Source organism: Phlebotomus papatasi, chromosome 3 (assembly GCF_024763615.1).
Source record: "Phlebotomus papatasi isolate M1 chromosome 3, Ppap_2.1, whole genome shotgun sequence".
NCBI lineage: Eukaryota > Metazoa > Arthropoda > Insecta > Diptera > Psychodidae > Phlebotomus > Phlebotomus papatasi.
In genome coordinates, this window is record NC_077224.1 from 35,705,465 (window position 1) to 35,723,805 (window position 18,341).

The following is an 18,341-nucleotide window of genomic DNA, read 5'->3' on the forward strand; positions in this document are numbered from 1 at the left end:
AAACGTTTTTCGTGTTTCTGTCTCTTTCGCATTCGTCTTTCTTTTGAATGTCACGACAAGTTCAATATAGTTGCTCACACTGACATTTCAACAAAGCATTTTAACTGAAATCATATTCAAAATTTAACGTTTTTAGTCTTAAAGTCTTCCAAAAAGAACAAGTATTTAGATGGAATTCATTATTCATCAAATATTGGAATAAAATCAATTATTTTAATTAATTTATTTTTAGTGTCCAATTTTATCCTCAAAGTGTCCAAAATAAGAAACTGGTCAAAATTATGAGCCTTTCCCCTATCGGTTTCATTTTTATTGCTGATTTTCGGTCCGCGAAAACTGTTTCGTCGGTAAAGGGTTAATGTTGGTACTTTGGAAAAAAGTCACTGATCCCAACCTACAAGCGCCATCTATACCCGAGGCCAGGGACTTCTGAGAGTGCCCTCGTAAATGAATTGAATTGAATTGCATTTGAGAAAAAAATGATTATTTTCAATGTAGCCCCACCTTCTCCTATTCGCACTGTGAGTTGTGAAAAATTAGAGCAGGTTCTGAATCAGGCTATTCTATCCTCTATAACATCATTCTTAATTTTTAAGACCGCATAACGGAATTCCCGTAATCAACCCCCTGGCAATTGCCTGAAATTTGAAGCCACTTTCTCATATTTCGATTTAAATTTATATGGGAATTTTTCTGCACTCGTGATCGTTATGCTAAATATTTAAAAAGTGAGAAGTTCTTCCGTATTATAAGATACCTTTCCGTATGGAGGGATAAAATATACTATTTTTTTGTTTAAATACATTTTTTCCTCGGAACACTGTGAGCTGAGTCCGAGATCAATTTAGGAATTGGCTTCAAATAGCTCCATATAAAAAGGCCAACTTGGCAGGCGCTTGCCCGTAATATATGTTGCTGATTGACTTCTTCATCTTGTTGCAGGTGACAATTCTGCAGGATGACTTACCTGGATTTGTGTTTGAGAGCAATCGTGGCACAAAGCACACATTCACAGCTGAGACGACTCTCGGTCCAGACTTTGCGTCTGGCTGGTCGAGTAGTCGCAAGAAGAAGATGCGCTCGAAGGCTGAGGCACAAAAGTGTCAAGTGAAGAATTTAGCACGTGACATTTACAATCGTCACTTCAAAGCAGCTCAAGCTGTTCCACGTGGTGCTGTAGCCACGTTGGCGGTGATTGTGCGTGAAATTGAGACAGCTCTGGAAGAGCAATATTCACAGCAACTGGCCAGGCAGACGACAATGGTGGATGGTGGTGGTGGAGGTGGTGTAAGTGGTGTTGTGGTCGAAAGTGGTAGTGATAAGATTAGTTGGCAGGAGAGACTCAGATCGGCACTCTGCAATCTAGCCACACTTCTCCACGTGGATGGAGTGGTGAGTGCCTATGAGATGCATAGTTCGGGTTTGGTGCAGGCTCTGGTGGCGCTACTGTCGAAGAATTACTGGGAATCTGGATTGACTAGGAATAAGATGAACAAATTGCAGAAACAACGAATTGCCATTTTCAATCAGTGCATTCAGGGTGGATCGAATGTTGAGGCAGGTGCAGGAGGGAAGAGTACAGCTAGTATCTTGGTGGCAAAATTGGTGTCTGTGCTGGAGAGTATTGAGAAATTGCCAGTTTATCTGTATGAGAGTCCAGGAACGGGGTATGGTTTGCAGATTTTAACGAAACGACTGAGATTCCGCCTTGAAAGGGCTAGCTGTGAGACGACACTGTTTGATCGAACTGGGAGGCACTTGAAGATGGAACCACTGGCTACGGTGGGTCAATTGGCTAAGTATCTGCTGAAGATGGTGGCTAAGCAGTGGTACGATATGGATAGATCAACATATTTCTACTTGAAAAAATTGCGAGAGAATGGAAAGCAGATTGTCTTTAAGCATCAGTATGATTTCGATGAGAATGGATTGATATATTTCATTGGTACGAATGGAAAGACAACAGAATGGGTTAATCCAGCTCAATATGGATTAGTGACAGTCACGAGTTCGGAGGGAAAGCAGTTGCCGTATGGAAAGTTGGAGGATATCTTGTCACGTGACAGCATTTCAATCAATTGCCACACAAAGGACAACAAGAAAGCATGGTTTGCCATTGATCTGGGACTATTTCTCATCCCAACGGCCTACACGTTGCGTCATGCGAGAGGATATGGGCGTTCAGCACTGAGAAATTGGATGTTTCAGATGTCAAAGGATGGAGTCACGTGGCAAACACTGTATACCCATACAGATGATAAGAGTCTCGTGGAGCCGGGAAGTACATGTACATGGGCCATTGAATGCTCCCCGGAGGAGACAATAGGCTTCCGTCATGTGCGTATTCAGCAGAATGGACGCAATGCATCTGGACAGACGCACTACCTCAGTCTGTCGGGCTTCGAAATTTACGGACGGGTCGTGTCAGTTTGTGAAGATCTGGGAAAGACAGCAGCTAAGGAGATGGAGGCGAAAATTCGTCGTGAGAGACGTCAGATTCGGGCTCAATTGAAGCATATTACATCGGGTGCGAGAGTTGTACGTGGTGTTGATTGGCGCTGGGACGATCAGGATGGACATCCGCCGTGCGAAGGTACCGTCTCAGGGGAGATTCACAATGGATGGATCGATGTGAAGTGGGATCATGGTGTAAGGAATAGCTATAGGATGGGTGCTGAGGGGAAATATGATCTCAAATTGGCCAATTGTGATAGTTTGATGATGGAACCAGGAAATTCCCTAATACCGCTATCAACGAAGAAAACCGGTGATAAAACGAGTGTTCTAACTAGCCGAAAGTCCAGTTCGACACCGAGTCTGCCCGAAGCTACAACGGAAAGTCGGAGTTCTGTAGCATCAACTGAACAAGCATCGTCTGCTGACAATCTGACATGGAAGCAGGCCGTTGAGGCAATTGCTGAGAATGTTTTGTCATCGGCCAAAAGTGACATTGTCAATCCTGGTGAAATTCATCCAAATCAGACAGAAGTTTCTGTTGTAGTTCACACCCTACGTGACAATCATCCGGACCTATCAACCATCAACAATTCAACACAAACTATTGCATCAGATCTAGCAACCATAACGGAAAATCTAACTCTAAACACACCCGAACCAGCTTCCAGTAGTGCTGGAAATCCATGCTTTGTGCGTCAACAGAGTTATCCTGAAGACAGTAAAATCCTCAATGAGGCCAACAACAAAATCAACGCGAGTAATTCAACCAACAGCATTGCATCAAAGAGCCTCCTCAGTACATTGCGTTCTCAAGCTGGAGTTGCCAAGATGACAACAACAGTTAGTCAGGGTGTTGATACGTTCCGCAACAATGCCAGCAATATTCTGTCATCGGACATTCTGTCCATATCGACAGCTAATATGTTGACACCAGCTGTCAGGATGACACTGCAAAAGTCAACAATTGCCAATACCACAACAACACCAAGTGGCGAAAAGATGCAACCAAGCAGTGAAGAACAGAATTTCAAGATGCGCAAACCTCTTCATCGGGTGGAGAAGTTGTTGCAGATACAGCAACAACCTGAAGATATCTATCTACCACTGCCGCCATCTGTTGCCAAGGAACGGGATACAACGAATAATTTGAAGAACAATACGACGCAACCCATGATGACTCAACAGAGTATTCCTCCAACAACAACCGAAACACTCACTCAGGCTGCTGCTCCGTCGTCAACGAGCACAGCAGGTGCTGATGCTGTTGTAGTGGCTAATCCTATGAGTGTCTCAGTGCCCAATCTCACGACGTCAACCAGTGAAGTGGTGAATCCCATTGAACCGGCTACACCACATGGACTACTCGAAACATTTGCCGCCATGGCCAGAAGGAGGACATCTCAGGGTAGCGGTGGTGGTGGTGGTGGCGGTGGTAGTGCTTTTCAGGCCAACAATCAAATGATGAATACGGCAAATGCCACAAATAATCAGAGTACATCGGGATTCTTTCCACGTGCCCCAAATTCCGTCACGAGCCTGGTCAAACTGGCACTCTCCAGTAATTTTCACACTGGTCTCCTCAGCACTGCCCAGAGCTATCCAAGTCTCACAAGTTCAGCCAATATTCCCACAACAACAAATTCCGCAACAACAGCTGGCATTACAACAGCCGCTAATACAGCTCAGGCTGCAACAAGTCCATCTCCAGCTCTCAATCCGGCCTTTACAATGAGCCTCACTTCCACTAGCAGTGACAGCGAACAGGTGTCCCTAGAGGATTTCCTCGAGAGCTGTCGGGCACCAACGCTACTGGGTGATCTGGAAGATGATGAAGATATGGAGGAGGATAATGATGATGAGGAGAATGAGGATGAATATGAGGAAGTGGGAAGTACACTGCTTCAAGTAATGGTATCACGCAATTTGCTGTCTTTCATGGATGATGAAACACTGGAAAATCGTCTGGTGGCAGCTGGCAAGAGAAAATCCTGGGATGATGAGTATGTGCTCAAGAGGCAATTTTCTGCCCTAATTCCAGCCTTTGATCCACGACCTGGACGCACGAATGTCAATCAGACGACAGATCTCGAAATTCCACCACCTGGTTCAGAGAGTCAGACCCAGTTGGTTGATGTAACGCTCATACCACAACCGTCGCTCCACTTGGTACTGAAAGGACCCAATTTGGCTGGGGTACCCGATGTGGAAATTCCACTCACCAATCCAGACTGGACTATCTTCAGAGCTGTTCAGGAGCTCATGCAGATGACCAATATGAACAAAACGGTAAGTACACATTAAAATTTATTCCATTTGTTCTTTCAGATACTCGTTAGCAATCTCGTGCTTTGCAAAAGCCCCTTCACTGAGAAAAAAAAGAGGCTACGATTAACTTTTTTCATCCTTTAACACTTTTCGGGTGTAAAAATATATCAACATTTTTTAATGTTAATTTTTCATATTTGAGGGTAAAATCAACATGAAAAAAAAGGTAACTTTAACCCATAATACACCTAAAAAGGGTAATATTTTAAATTCTCAAATTCGTGATTTTATTTGTTTTTTATACTTCCCATTTTTTTAAGCAAAATCCTTTTGGCAATACAAACTACAATACTTATACGTAATATTTTTCATTAAAGCGAAAAATATTATTCATTGGTATTGTCAGAAAAATTATTTAAATTTTTGGGCTATTTTTGTCCATATCGCTCATAGAAGTACAAAATACACCAAATCAGACTCTGTTGGACTTTCCAAGGTTAGATGTAAGACTTATCATTGATTATGTTTCTCAGTTTAATTTTTATTGTTGATTTTCAGTCCGTAAAAAGTGTTTCGTCGTTAAAGGGTTAATAATCTAATCCCAAGTTATTTTTTCCAAAAAATCGTGATTGATAAAAATTAGAACAGTTAAGCCATATGGCTAAGTCTTAGGTCTGAAGCCCGTTAGAACCGGAGATATAAGGGGTCAATGTTCACGAAATTCAAAACCTCATATCTCCGGTTCTATTTAACCAATTTTGAAGTCTGAGGGCGCAAATTAAAGGCTTTGGAAAGCACTACAACTTTCTAGAACATTTAAACTTTGTAGGACCACCGCTAGGGGCGCCACAGTCGACAAAACCATTTTCATAACACATAACCTCAATTATCTCGAAACATGCTTCACCGATCTTGATGATTACTTCGGCATAATTGTAGAGAAAATTTATATCTATATTTCGACCAAACATCATTTTTTGCTCAATGCCATCTGTCTGATTTTGTCGTTTAAGTGTGAAAAAAATTGATTTTTTCCATAATAATACTTTGAAACCACTCAGATGCCAATTTGACTGCTTCTACTCGACCAAGACACTTAAAATGCTTAAAATAGGGTTTTAAATGGAAAGTATCACAAAATACAACAATTCTTTGATATAGTTGAAGTTCATCAAATGCACACTTGAGGCGCTCTGGTCGAAAAAACGAGTTCAGAAACAAACAACCTCGATTATCTCGGCTTCTGATTAATCGATGAGGTCAAGTTCTTCGGCAAATTATAGAGGAGATTCTGGTCTACATTTCGCTTATATATCACTTTTCTGTTGATTCATTCAAATCCTTGATATTTTGGTTTAAATGCAAAGATAACTGAATGGGGTCCCCCAACTTAAGCTCTAAATCGAATTTCCATGCATTCCGAGTTAGCTCACGTTAAAAATCTCACCTACAATAAGCTGATTTAAGCTTACCACTATCTTTTATGTATGGTTAATACACTCGGTCCCGGACGTCCCGGCATTATGCATTTCGGGACTATGCACTTGACGGAATTATGCACATACAAATAAAATATGCAAGTTTGCCTACCATTGGGAGTTAATTTATTTTATCATTTTTATAATGCGCCTGAATGTATACTATGTTGCGACGCGGGAAATTTGAAAGCAGTGTGCTTCTTTTTCAGAATAAAAACTTTAATTTCTTTTATTAAAGTAACATTTTTAAATATTCTAACAATTTATTGAAGAACTCTGGACAAAAAGTAGGGGAGACTGGGGTAAAACTTGTCAAAACGCATAATTAATTCTTTCACGAGCTCTGAGAAAACTTAAACGTTTTATAATGTGCATATTCTTATAGGAAATTTACTGTTCTACAACATTGCAGAAGACTATTCGCCTCTATCTCGAAAGAAATGTGATTTTCGAATCATTTTCTAAAAGTCGATTTTGTGGAGATTCTCAAAATTGCTGGGGCAAATTTTGTCAGTCTTCGGATAATTCGTGACGTTTTACTCTCGCAAACGTTAAAGATATCAAATAGACATATTTTTATAGGAAATTTATTCCTCTGCAACTTTGTCGAAGATAATTTTTGTCTATCTTAACGAGAAATGTGCTTAAATTGAGCTAATCAGTATTGATATTTTCTGTAAGCCAAATATTCCAAAAATAGGGCTCAAAATTTCATTATTTTTTATTTTACATAATCCTTCCTCGAATCCCTTGAAACTTTGCAAGTTTAAGAAAGTTCATGAAGGCTATCTAGTATAATAAAAATTTCAAGCCTCAGTCTCTTTTATTTTAGAAAATGATGAATATTGAAATTTTCGTTTTGACAAATTTTGCCCCAGTCTCCCCTACTGTTTGTTAATGCATTTCTATTAAACAGTTAAATCGTTTTTGCCATTTCGCGCGTTTTTTTTCGCTCCCGAAAATGTGCATAATCCCGGGACTTAGTGTACTTGTTTTATCCGGAGAGGATTGATTTATGGGAGAATTCCCTACCGACCCCAAGTCGCTATCTCTAACCGTTTAGCCTCTTAATCAGAACAGTTGATCTTTTTTTTTGCCCTATAAGTTATATGTTTGATCAACAATCTCTGCAGGAGAAGCTGAGGAAGATCTGGGAGCCTACTTACACCATCATCTACCGTGAAGCAACCAGCAAGGAGGACAACAATGGAAGTAGTGGTGAAGGCAGAACCACTCCAGTGGTGTCTGTCTTCAGTTCAGGTCGAAGTGGAGGATCAACTCTATCACCAAGTTCTCCGCTTCCAAGTAAGAAATCTCCTCCAGAGGGACTTTTGTTGTTCCCAGTTAACCGAATTTCCCTTTCAGTGACACCTTCGACACTTCATTGTTCTGTGGATGATGTCCTTCAGCTTCTGTCACAGCTCAATGCCATCAATGGTCAATTGATGACCATTGAGAATGATAGTTCAGGCACACTGAGTGGGGATTTGTTTATGAGCAAGAAAATCACGAATAAGCTGTTGCAGCAGATTCAGGATCCTCTGGTGCTCAGCAGCAATAGTTTGCCATCGTGGTGTGAAGATCTCAATCAATCATGTCCTTTTCTGTTTCCCTTTGAAACGCGTCAGTTGTACTTTAGCTCAACGGCCTTTGGGGCATCCAGGAGTATCGTTTGGTTGCAGTCACAAAGGGATGTGACATTGGATAGAAGGATTCCAGGTTCAAGTCCACGACGCGATGAGCAGCATGAATTCCGAGTGGGACGCCTCAAGCATGATCGTGTGAAGGTGCCAAGGAGTGAGAATCTCATCGAATGGGCAATTCAGGTGATGAGGACACATTGTACCAGAAAGTCTGTGCTGGAGGTGGAATTTATGGGGGAGGAAGGAACGGGTTTGGGACCCACTTTGGAATTTTATGCTCTTGTGGCGGCAGAACTGCAGCGAAGTGATCTAGGGATGTGGCTGTGTGATGATGAGGTGGATCAGAAGCGAGATGATGAGATGGAGATTGATTTGGGTGAGGGTGCAAAGCCCATTGGGTACTATGTGAGACGTCCAGCTGGACTATTTCCAGCTCCTCTGCCGCAGGATTCGGAGATGTGTGAGCGGGTGTCCAAGTATTTCTGGTTCCTGGGTGTCTTTCTGGCCAAGGTGCTACAGGATGGACGTATTGTGGATTTACCACTGTCAACGCCATTCCTGCAGTTACTCTGCCATACCAAGAGTACCAAATGTCGCAACATCTCCACGACGGGCATCAAGTCCAATGATGACATTATGATGTCCAGTATAATGTCGGAGGAGAGTGATCGGGAGACAATTGATACATACTCTCGCATGTTGGGTGCTAGATTCCCATCATCATCGTGGTACGATGGAGTTCTGGGATGTGATCAATTGGCCGAAATTGATCCAATTCGGGCAGAATTCCTTCGTGAACTCCAAGATCTTGTCATTCAGAAGCAGAACATTGAACAAAATCCCACATTAACGCCCGAAACCAAAGTCCAAATGATTGAAGAATTGAAGCTCACCACAAAATCCGGAGAAGTGAATCTCGAGGATTTGGCACTGTCTTTCACGTACTTGCCTAGTTCGAAAGTTTATGGGTTTACCAGTGCTGAACTCATACCAAATGGAAGTCAAGTGGATGTTACGGTGATGAATGTGGAGGAATACTGTGATCTCACGATGAATTTCTGCCTCCAAGATGGCATTGCCAAGCAACTCCAGGCTTTTCATGAGGGATTCAGTCAGGTGTTTCCACTCAATAAATTGGCCGCTTTTACGCCAGATGAGGCACGCATTATGATCTGTGGCGAGCAGAATCCCGAATGGACCAGAGATGATCTCCTCAATTATACAGAACCAAAATTGGGTTACAGCAAAGATAGGTAAGTACTAAAAATGACTATCTTATTCTAATTTCCGATATATTTTCATCCATTGAAAAACTAAAGAGCAAAGAGTTCGATGCTGTATCCTGAGAAACTTGAAAATAGCGGAAGAGCTCATAATTTCGGACAGTTTCTAAATTTGGACACTTTGAGGGTAAAATTGGACACTAAAAATAAATTGATTAAAATTATTGATTTTTATTCCATTATTTGATGAATAATGAATTCTATCTAAATATTTGTTCTTTTTGGAAGATTTTAACGCCAAATTTGTTAAATTTTGAATATGATTTGAATTAAAATTGCTTTGTTGAAATTTTAGTGTGAGCAATTGCTTATGAGAAATATGACAGAACTTTGTGTTTACTTCAGTCTTATGCCCAACGCACAATAACTTTTGTTTAGTAAACATGTTTTTGACATTTCAATGAGAGTGAATGAAACATAGATCTAGTACATGTGCAATTGTATAGTCATCTCGCTCATTTTCATAGGAAATTTTGAAAACATATTTACAAAACAAAAGTTATTGTGAGCTGGTCATTATTTAGCTGTGGTGAACTACTAACAATCTTTCATCGATATTTTTAAGTGATATTATTAAATATTCATTGAATATTGTGTTGATACACGTTAATGGTGATTTTTACATTTTACCTTAAGTGAGATTTTCCCTGTGAATTACATTTTTCGTGTGATAAATGGACAATTTCCTCAGAGGTTCTCCGGTGGAGTGTTACTTATTATTTTGGACGGGTGTTTTCTCTCGAAATTTCGTGAAGTTTTAGCTTTTGTGATGACCAGATTGTATAAATACCTGGAGAAACAAAGGAGCATCATCTCTACGAACGATATGTAGTGAGAAAAGCCTTAAAAGTCCAGGGAATGCGCGAATCCGCGCGTACTTGGAGTACCGAAGTCAACTCACTTTAATGAATAATATAGAAATAGAAAGTTACCGGGCTTCTTCTAACCTTCTGCGGTTGCCTTACATAAACAGGAAAAAGACTTGATAAGTTAGTTTCTTAAAATGGAAAACAATGGGCATCATATTGAGGCGGATTAACTGTCCAAATATACAGTTAAGGTGTCCAAATTTACAACCAAGGTGTCCAAAATTTGAGCCAAATTCACCTCTACATATCAATTCATTTTTAAACGTATTAAGACTAATTTTAGTAAAAATAAGACGATAAATAGCTTGCCAAGTTTCTAAACAACTGTTCTGAAAGGAGAGTAACAAAAAAAATCAATTAGTATTGAAAATATCGCACTTCAAGTTCAAACTTGAAACATTGATGTTTATGAGCACCATGTCCAAAATTATGAGCATTTCCCCTATCCCCCTGAAAATATCTGAATGTTAATTCAATAGGTTTTGTGTCTTTGGGTAGCCGAAAGCCTGCTTCGCAGATGGCTAAGCGACAGACGAAAATAAATATACCGCAACGTGCTATGCATCAGTAATGCCCTAGCTAGACACACTGACGACTTAAGCCGATAGACGACTTTGTGGAAAATGATGGAAATCAAGTTTAACCATTATGTCGCGTATAATTACACTAAGCCGTCTCTAGGAAAATCAGCCCTGATGGTTGCCTTCTAAGATAAAATCTCCCTTAGGCCTGCTAAAATCCCACCGCGTATGTCTCGACTAAAATAGAAGTGTTAGTAGTAGACTTTCTATTTTTTTTAATGTGGAAATTAAATTGTAGAAATGTTGAAGGCAGTGTGTATTAGGGTGGCCCAAAGAGTAAAAGAAGTTGGAAATAATCTCAGGCTCAGGCTGTTCTACATGATGAGACAAGAAAGTTCTTCTTCGACGATCATAATGATCGGAAGCTGTTCAGAAGTTGCTTAACTTTTAAAGAGTTTTTGAAGACAAATTTCTTTTGGCACGTGTTAAATCGACAAAATCTGTCCAAATGTGTCTTGGCTCTCGGCTGAAATAGAAAGTCTGACAGACCTTCTATTTTATTTAAACACAGTTTTGAAGTGCTGTCACGTGATAGTTCAGAAAGTAAATTCAATATCCAAAATAGTTGAAAACGAAAAAATAACAAAATTTTCGAAAAAGAAGATTTTATGTGCCGAATGATAAACAAAATTGCACGGGGCCAAAGCTCAAAAGGGACTTTTATTTCGAATTCGAATTATCGATTTCGAATCGAATTTCTCCCATTAATATGCTGGGATCTGAAGGTTTTTTACAGTTTTCTGATTGAAAAACTTTATCAAGCCAAGCTCTAATAAAGAAGGCCTTTTCAGAGCCGTGACTTTAACCTGTTTTTTACGTCTTCTAGCAAATAGGCTGCTGGTTACCTAAGACACAAACCCCGTTTAATTTTTTGTTAACTTTTTCTCCGTAAATTGTTAAGCGAAATCGATTTTTCGCTTAACGAATAATTTTATTTTTATAAAATAATAATAAATTTAAAATATTTTTAAAGTAAAATTATTATGAAAGATATTATTTATTATTAAATAAATTTAAAAAAATGAATAAAATTTTACCTGCAGTCCTGGCTTCTTGCGTTTCGTGAATGTGCTGATGAGCCTCACGGGTCCGGAGAGAAAGGCCTTCCTTCAATTTACAACTGGCTGCAGCAGTTTGCCTCCGGGTGGTCTGGCCAATCTTCTGCCACGCCTCACGATCGTCCGGAAGGTGGATGCTGGCGAGGGAAGCTATCCGTCTGTCAACACTTGCGTCCACTACCTCAAGCTACCTGATTATCCTACAGAAGAGATCCTCAAGGAGAGACTCCTCACGGCGACCAAGGAGAAGGGATTCCACCTCAACTAAAATAATAATAATAAAAAAGAAACAGTCTGCTTGTGTAAATAGAATTGAGCTGCGTTGGTGGTGAGTGCAAAATCACAGTGCAAGAGATGTTTTAACAAATTCATATTAGAATTTTCTGATTTCTCTTTTTTATTGAAAATTATTGAGATTTTAAAGAGAAGGAAGAAGCGGATGTTGATGAAATAAATATAGAATCCAGATATTGATGCAACAAAAAACACATTACACTAAAGAATTTTTTGGATTATTAGGACAATATTTAATCACACAGCGCAGAAATGAATAAAAACGAGAGAAGATATTTTAGATGAGGAAATGAATGTAGAATGTAATTTTAATTTTTTCTTCGTCTCTGATTAACTACAAAAAAATGTATAATTAGTGTGATATTCAAATAACAAAAAAAAGATGTATTGAGTGAGTGGAAGTATATTATTAGAAAATAAAGAATTACAATAATTTTAAAAAATCAAAAATATGGCTTTGTTTCCGATCAAAATCATCGTTTTAAAGAAATTGTTAGAAATGAATAATTTTTCTTATCACTGCTTTTTCACGAATTAACCTTTTTTGTGGTTTTAAGTGGAAGTCCATCAACTTTGAACTACTGAAAATTTTCGTGGAATATTTCATTTTTTTCAAACTAAAACGACATAATCGGAGCGATGGCATAATCTCAGCAAAAAAGGGGGGAAAATAATGAGGTTGGGTTCGAGATAAGGTCATTTGAGGAGGGGTCATCGAAGACCGGAAGTTGATATCTCTTACCGTTTGAATTTTATATGGGTCAAAAGACTGAAAAGTGCGAAAAACAGTATTTTTAAAAATGATGTTTGGACGAAATACACTGCTCGCTTTGTAATCCGGATGATTGGGAGACAGTATGACAGATGTCCACTTCGTAATCCGGATAGATTTTTTGAATTTGTTCAACGTCTCGAAAATATAATACAAAGTTTTTTTTTCTAGAACTAGAATAAAAGTTTTAAAGAAGTTTAAAAAGATATAATTATTAGAGAATTCTATGCTATTATACTTCATTTATTAAGCAAAAACATTACAGAATAATTCATTTTCATTGCTGAATACTCGTGCATACATAACCACAAAATGATTTTAAATGTAATCGTCGATAACTCGTCCGGATTATAGAGCGGGCACTGTATGTCCTCTACAATTATCTCGAAATAATCATCAAAATCAGTTAAGCAATAGTCGAGATAATTGAGTTTATGTAGTATGAAAATAGTTTTTTTTCGACTGTGGCACCCCAAATGTTGATTCTACTAAGTTCATATGTTTTAGAAAGTTGTAGCTCTGTTCGAGACCTTTAATTTACGCCATCGGTCGTCAAAATCGGTCAAATAGAACCGGAGATATGGCGGTTTGAATTTCGTGAACTTTGACCCCTCATATGTCCTGTTCTATTGTAACCACAGCGAATCCACGCCATTTTTGTAAACTTCATAGGCTAGACTACAATATTCTAAAATTTGATCAAAATGCCGAAATGGAGTTTTTTGAGAAAAATGAGTTTGAATTTTGATGCTATCACAACGCCACCTGTGGTAACTTTTTAAACTTTCATCTGAAAGTGCTCATCGAGACGAAACCAAAAACCCAAAATTTAGCCCAAAATGTTAATTAGAACCGGAGATAGAGGCCGGTCAATTTTCGAACTTTGACCCCTTATGCTTATACAGTAGACTCTCGCTAATTCGGCTCTTTTAAGATTGGGCTACTTTTTAATTCGGGCAGCAGTTACATTTGAAAAAAGTTTGTTGTCATTTTTCAAGTTTGATTTTAATTATCAAACGAACCAAATATGCTCAAATTTAGCATGGTTTGTCATACTTTTGATGTAATTTTGCATTATTAAGGGATTTTCATGAAATTTACGATATTATGAGTGTGTAAACTTAATATGTGTATGCAGATGGATAAAAAATCGTTACATTTCAAAAAGTTTGTCGCCCGAATTTCTCTCTACTTCGGGTGACATTTCGATCCCAAATGCCCGAATTTGAGAGAGTCTACTGTAGCTCAGTTCAGGGGTTATCGATCGACTTAAGTATTTTTTTTTTGTTTGATAGGTATAACCTGCGGCTACTACATACTAAAATTTGAGGCCGATGCACAATAGTTTTTTGAGTAATTTAACTTAGAAAATTGAAAAGTTTTAAATATTAGCGCCCCTAGCGGTGATTCTACGAACTTCCGATGTCAATAGGAAAGTGGCATTTCATGAGACCTTTCTTCTTCTTCTTCTTTATTTTACTTTTACGGCTGTCGGATTCAAATTAGATCCATATAGCCAACGGTCATATTTACAGTTTTGTTGTGTTTTTGTTTGTGGTTTTCCTTTTATACATTGTTTGTTACAAGTTATTGTTCTTTTGGTTTACATTTGTTATTGTTATCACAGTAAATGCGTATTAATAGGATCGCACATTTCCCTTTCATCTCTGAAATCGCAGACCTAAATAAAGTCAAGGAATGATTTCAATAGTTTATAATCTTGTTTTAACAAAGTATTCTTCTTTATTTATTTATTTATTTATTTATTTATTTATTTATATTTTTAAATATTGATTTTAGCCATTTTTAAGAATTTTAAAATTTCTTTGTAAATTTCGTTATTTGTTGATTTTAAAATTGTTTTGAGATCATTATTATTTTGTGTTAAATTTTTGAAATTGCATCTGATATTGTCAAATTTTTTACATTTCAAAATTAAATGTTCACAATCTTCAATTATGTTACATATTTCACATAAATTATTATCTTTTAATTTTATTAAGTGAAGGAATCTTTTATCTAGGCAATGTCCTGTTCTTATTCGTGATATTATTTTTAAATTGTTAACATTAATATTTTTTTCTTTAAACCAAATTTTTTGACTAATTTCTCCATTTCTAACTTCAAAATTGAATTTTCCTTTTTCATTAGACACTTTTTCATATTCTCTTTTCCATTTATTCGACATAATTTCTTTTCTAATTTTATGAGATTCATGTATAGTAATTAAATTATTGACTTCATTATTAGAGTTTGTTGCACTTTTTGCTGCTCTATCAGCTTCTTCGTTTCCTGCTAATCCACAATGTCCCGGTATCCATTGAATTATCACATTAATATCACTGTTGTTTATTAAGTTTTTGATTTTATTTTCATAGAACTTTTCACTTTTATTTAGTATTGATATACACGCACTTCTTGAGTCTGTTAACACTATTATTTTAGATTTTTTCATTTTTACACTTAAGTATACAGCTAAGTAAATCGCTATTAGTTCAGTTTCTTTTATAGACACTTTTTGTAAAAGTTTAAATTGCATTATTTCTTCTGATTTTTTAAAATATATTCCGACACCTCTTGATTCTCCTTGTATTGATCCATCAGTAAATATCTGTTCATAATCACTTTGTCTTATAAGTTCTTCATTCACTATTTGTTTAATCATTAAATTATTTATTTCATTTTTTTTATCAATGCCATTTAATGACGGAAGCACTTTTAAATTTTTAGGATTGGTCTCATTTTTTAATATTGGTGCAATGTTTTTTAAATAAGAATGGTTAGATTTCACTGTATTTATTTGTGGTAGATTTGCTGCATCCATGTTGATTGATGTTTTTTTGGAGATGTATTTTGCTGTTGATTGTTCAATGTCTAATTGTATGGGAAGCTGTCCTGTTTCTGCTAAAATAGCATTTACGGGTGTCGATTTCGTGTAACCCATTATTGTTCTCAACGACTGGTTTGCAATTATTTGCAGAGGATTTTTGATGTAACTGTTGTATTCAGTTTTAGAGTGGTCAAAAAAAGCAGGAGATCCAAAAAGAATTCTGGATCTGATGAGAGCATTGTAGACATTTAACAGAATTTGCGGATGTGCACCTCCATTGAACTTACTCAAGATTTTTAGCATATTGACATAAGGTTTACAATTTTCTTTTAAAGATCTTAAATGAGAGTTGAAATTTAACTTATCGTCTACGTTAAGACCTAATATTTTTTGACTAAAGACTCTCTTTAATTGGATTCCTTGTAAATGTATACAATAATCATTGTTGAACTTACTCCTATCAAAAATCATGTAATTGCATTTTTCTGGATTTATGTTTAGTCCAATTTTATTTAAATTATTATTGAAATTTGAAATATAAGAATTTGCATTTTGAAAAAGTGTTTCTGTGTTTTTTCCTGATATTATAAGTACAATATCATCTGCAAATTGCATAATAACACAATCGTTTGAGTTCAATTTATGTAGTTCCCCAGCGAGCACACTTAGCTGAAAAAAGTAGCGTTTTCAGCATATTTTTGCTGAATCGACTAGCAAAAATTTGCTGACTTATCAGCAGTTGTCGAACAAAAAGTGCTAACCAAATATATGGATATGGCACTGAATCGCCAATTTTGTTTCAAGGTTAGCAGAATTCAGCTGAAAATACATATGTTTTCAGCTGAATTGCAATCGGTTAGCATTTGGTGCTCGCTGGGTCTGTAGTATAAATATTAAATAGTATAGGACTTAATTTGCTTCCTTGTGGCAATCCTGAATTTGTGATAATTTCTTCTCTATTTGTTTCTGTTTCTAATACAATTTTTCTATTAATCAAAAAGTTTTTAATCCAGTTAATAATTTCTTGAGGAATTTTCATATTAATCATTTGTTTAATCAATATATTAATTATCACTTTATCGAAGGCTTTACTTATATCTGTCATTATGATGAGAACTTTTTTATTATTTTCTTTATTTATTTTAACAGTTTCCATTACTTTCAATATGTAATCTGTAATATTTCTATTTTTTCTAAAACCGTAAACATTTTCTGGAATTAGTTGATTTTCATTTAAATATTCTTCAATCATATTTTTTACTATTGAATTAAAAAGTTTTGCTATGTTGTTAATTAAACATATTGGTCTATAATTTTCAATGTTAGTTTTATCTTTATTTGGTTTCGGAATTGCTATTACTTTAATTTCTTTCCATTCACTTGGTACTCTTTGTGACTGCCATATATCATTAAAAGTCTTGACTATCTGGTTGACAATATCAGATGTTAACATTTTCATAATACCATTTGAAATTTTGTTTAATCCTGGAGCTGTATTTTTACTTTGTGATATAATATCTGATATCATATTATAGTTACAAAATTCATAATTTATTTCGGTAAAGTCTTGCTGCTCTGTCATTTCCTCTTCAATTTTAAAATTATAATGTAGAAACTTTTTAATATTTTCTTCATTTTCCAAAATATTGGTATTTGACCTATGTTTTTTGTGGTTAAACTTATTTATATTATTCCATAAAGTTTTAATATCTTGATTAGGATTAATCTTTTCTAGAAATTCATTCCATGACTTTTTCTTAGCTTTCTTAACTTCTATTTTAAATTTGCATGTAATTTTCTTAAGTTCAATAAGTGTAAAGAAATCTTTGGTTTTATTATATAATTTTAATTTAGCTTTTTTAATTTTCCACAGCCTTTCTAATTTACTTGACCACCAAGGTTTAGGAACGTATTTATTATTTTCAGTATTTATTTTTATAGTATTACCCAATAAACATTTCTGGTCAAAAATTGGACAAAATGTCGAAAAACGAGGTCAAGAAATGGGCGAAAACTGGGCACACGCTGGGCAGATTGTCGAGAATGGGGAATAATCTGTCGACGTACGGTCGACATCGCTGTCGACAATATTTCGAAATTTTTTCCCCAAATATTTTCCAAAATCTGTCCAGTCCACAAAAGTCAAAATAAATTCCACAGCGAGTTGCCAGCAGTGAAAAATATATTCCACATACAAAATAGATATTCACCTGGCACCACATCAAGCGATAAATAATTCCATCTCCCAAAATTAATGGAAATTATGATTCCTTTTACGCAGGAATACAATCATTTTTATATTTATATAGAAAATGCAGCAGTGCTTTTCCGATAGGGAATTGAGTGAGGAATCATATAGTTTTACGCCTCACACGAACAATATAGATTTCTCTGGAAAAATCTACTTGAAAAATGGAATTATTTTTATAATTTTTCCAATTATATCCAAAAAAATCTATATTTTTTATTGAGTCATAAAAAGCATGAATTAGAATTTTTAAGCAAAAAGAAGACGAATAAAAAGAGTTTCAATTTTCCTCTTTATTTCATTTACTTGAAATGTCGCCATTTCCAGAAAAAAATAGGGAATGCGTATTTTTTACGGGGTATAATAATCTCGTATGGTCGGAGTAAAATATGTAAAAAAAAATAGTATTTCAGTAAATTAATATTTTTAGTTTCATAGACCTTTCCTTTAGACTAAATAATAAGCAAATATTTATTTTAATTGTTGTATTTCATAAACAAAAAAAAACTTATTTCAACATATTTTAATCCAAAAGATTTTATGCGAATTACTTTTATACAAGT

The 18,341-nt window shown here is 36.2% G+C and overlaps 1 protein-coding gene across 5 annotated transcripts in view; it reads left to right on the top strand.

The window, feature by feature from the left end:
- The window catches only part of LOC129805462 (E3 ubiquitin-protein ligase Ufd4), a 56,506-nt gene extending 44,128 nt beyond the window's left edge, over positions 1–12,378 (top strand). For 3 of the 5 annotated variants that reach the window (XM_055853378.1, XM_055853380.1, XM_055853379.1), the window contains 3 exons: positions 943–4,743; positions 7,334–9,096; positions 11,620–12,378. In XM_055853378.1, the coding sequence (XP_055709353.1) occupies positions 943–4,743; positions 7,334–9,096; positions 11,620–11,902 (5,847 nt within the window). In that variant the 3' untranslated portion in view covers positions 11,903–12,378. The remainder of the gene's footprint in view (positions 1–942; positions 4,744–7,333; positions 9,097–11,619) is intronic. The other 2 variants (XM_055853381.1, XM_055853383.1) reach the window with 1 other exon arrangement.
- The last annotated feature ends 5,963 nt before the right edge of the window (positions 12,379–18,341 follow it).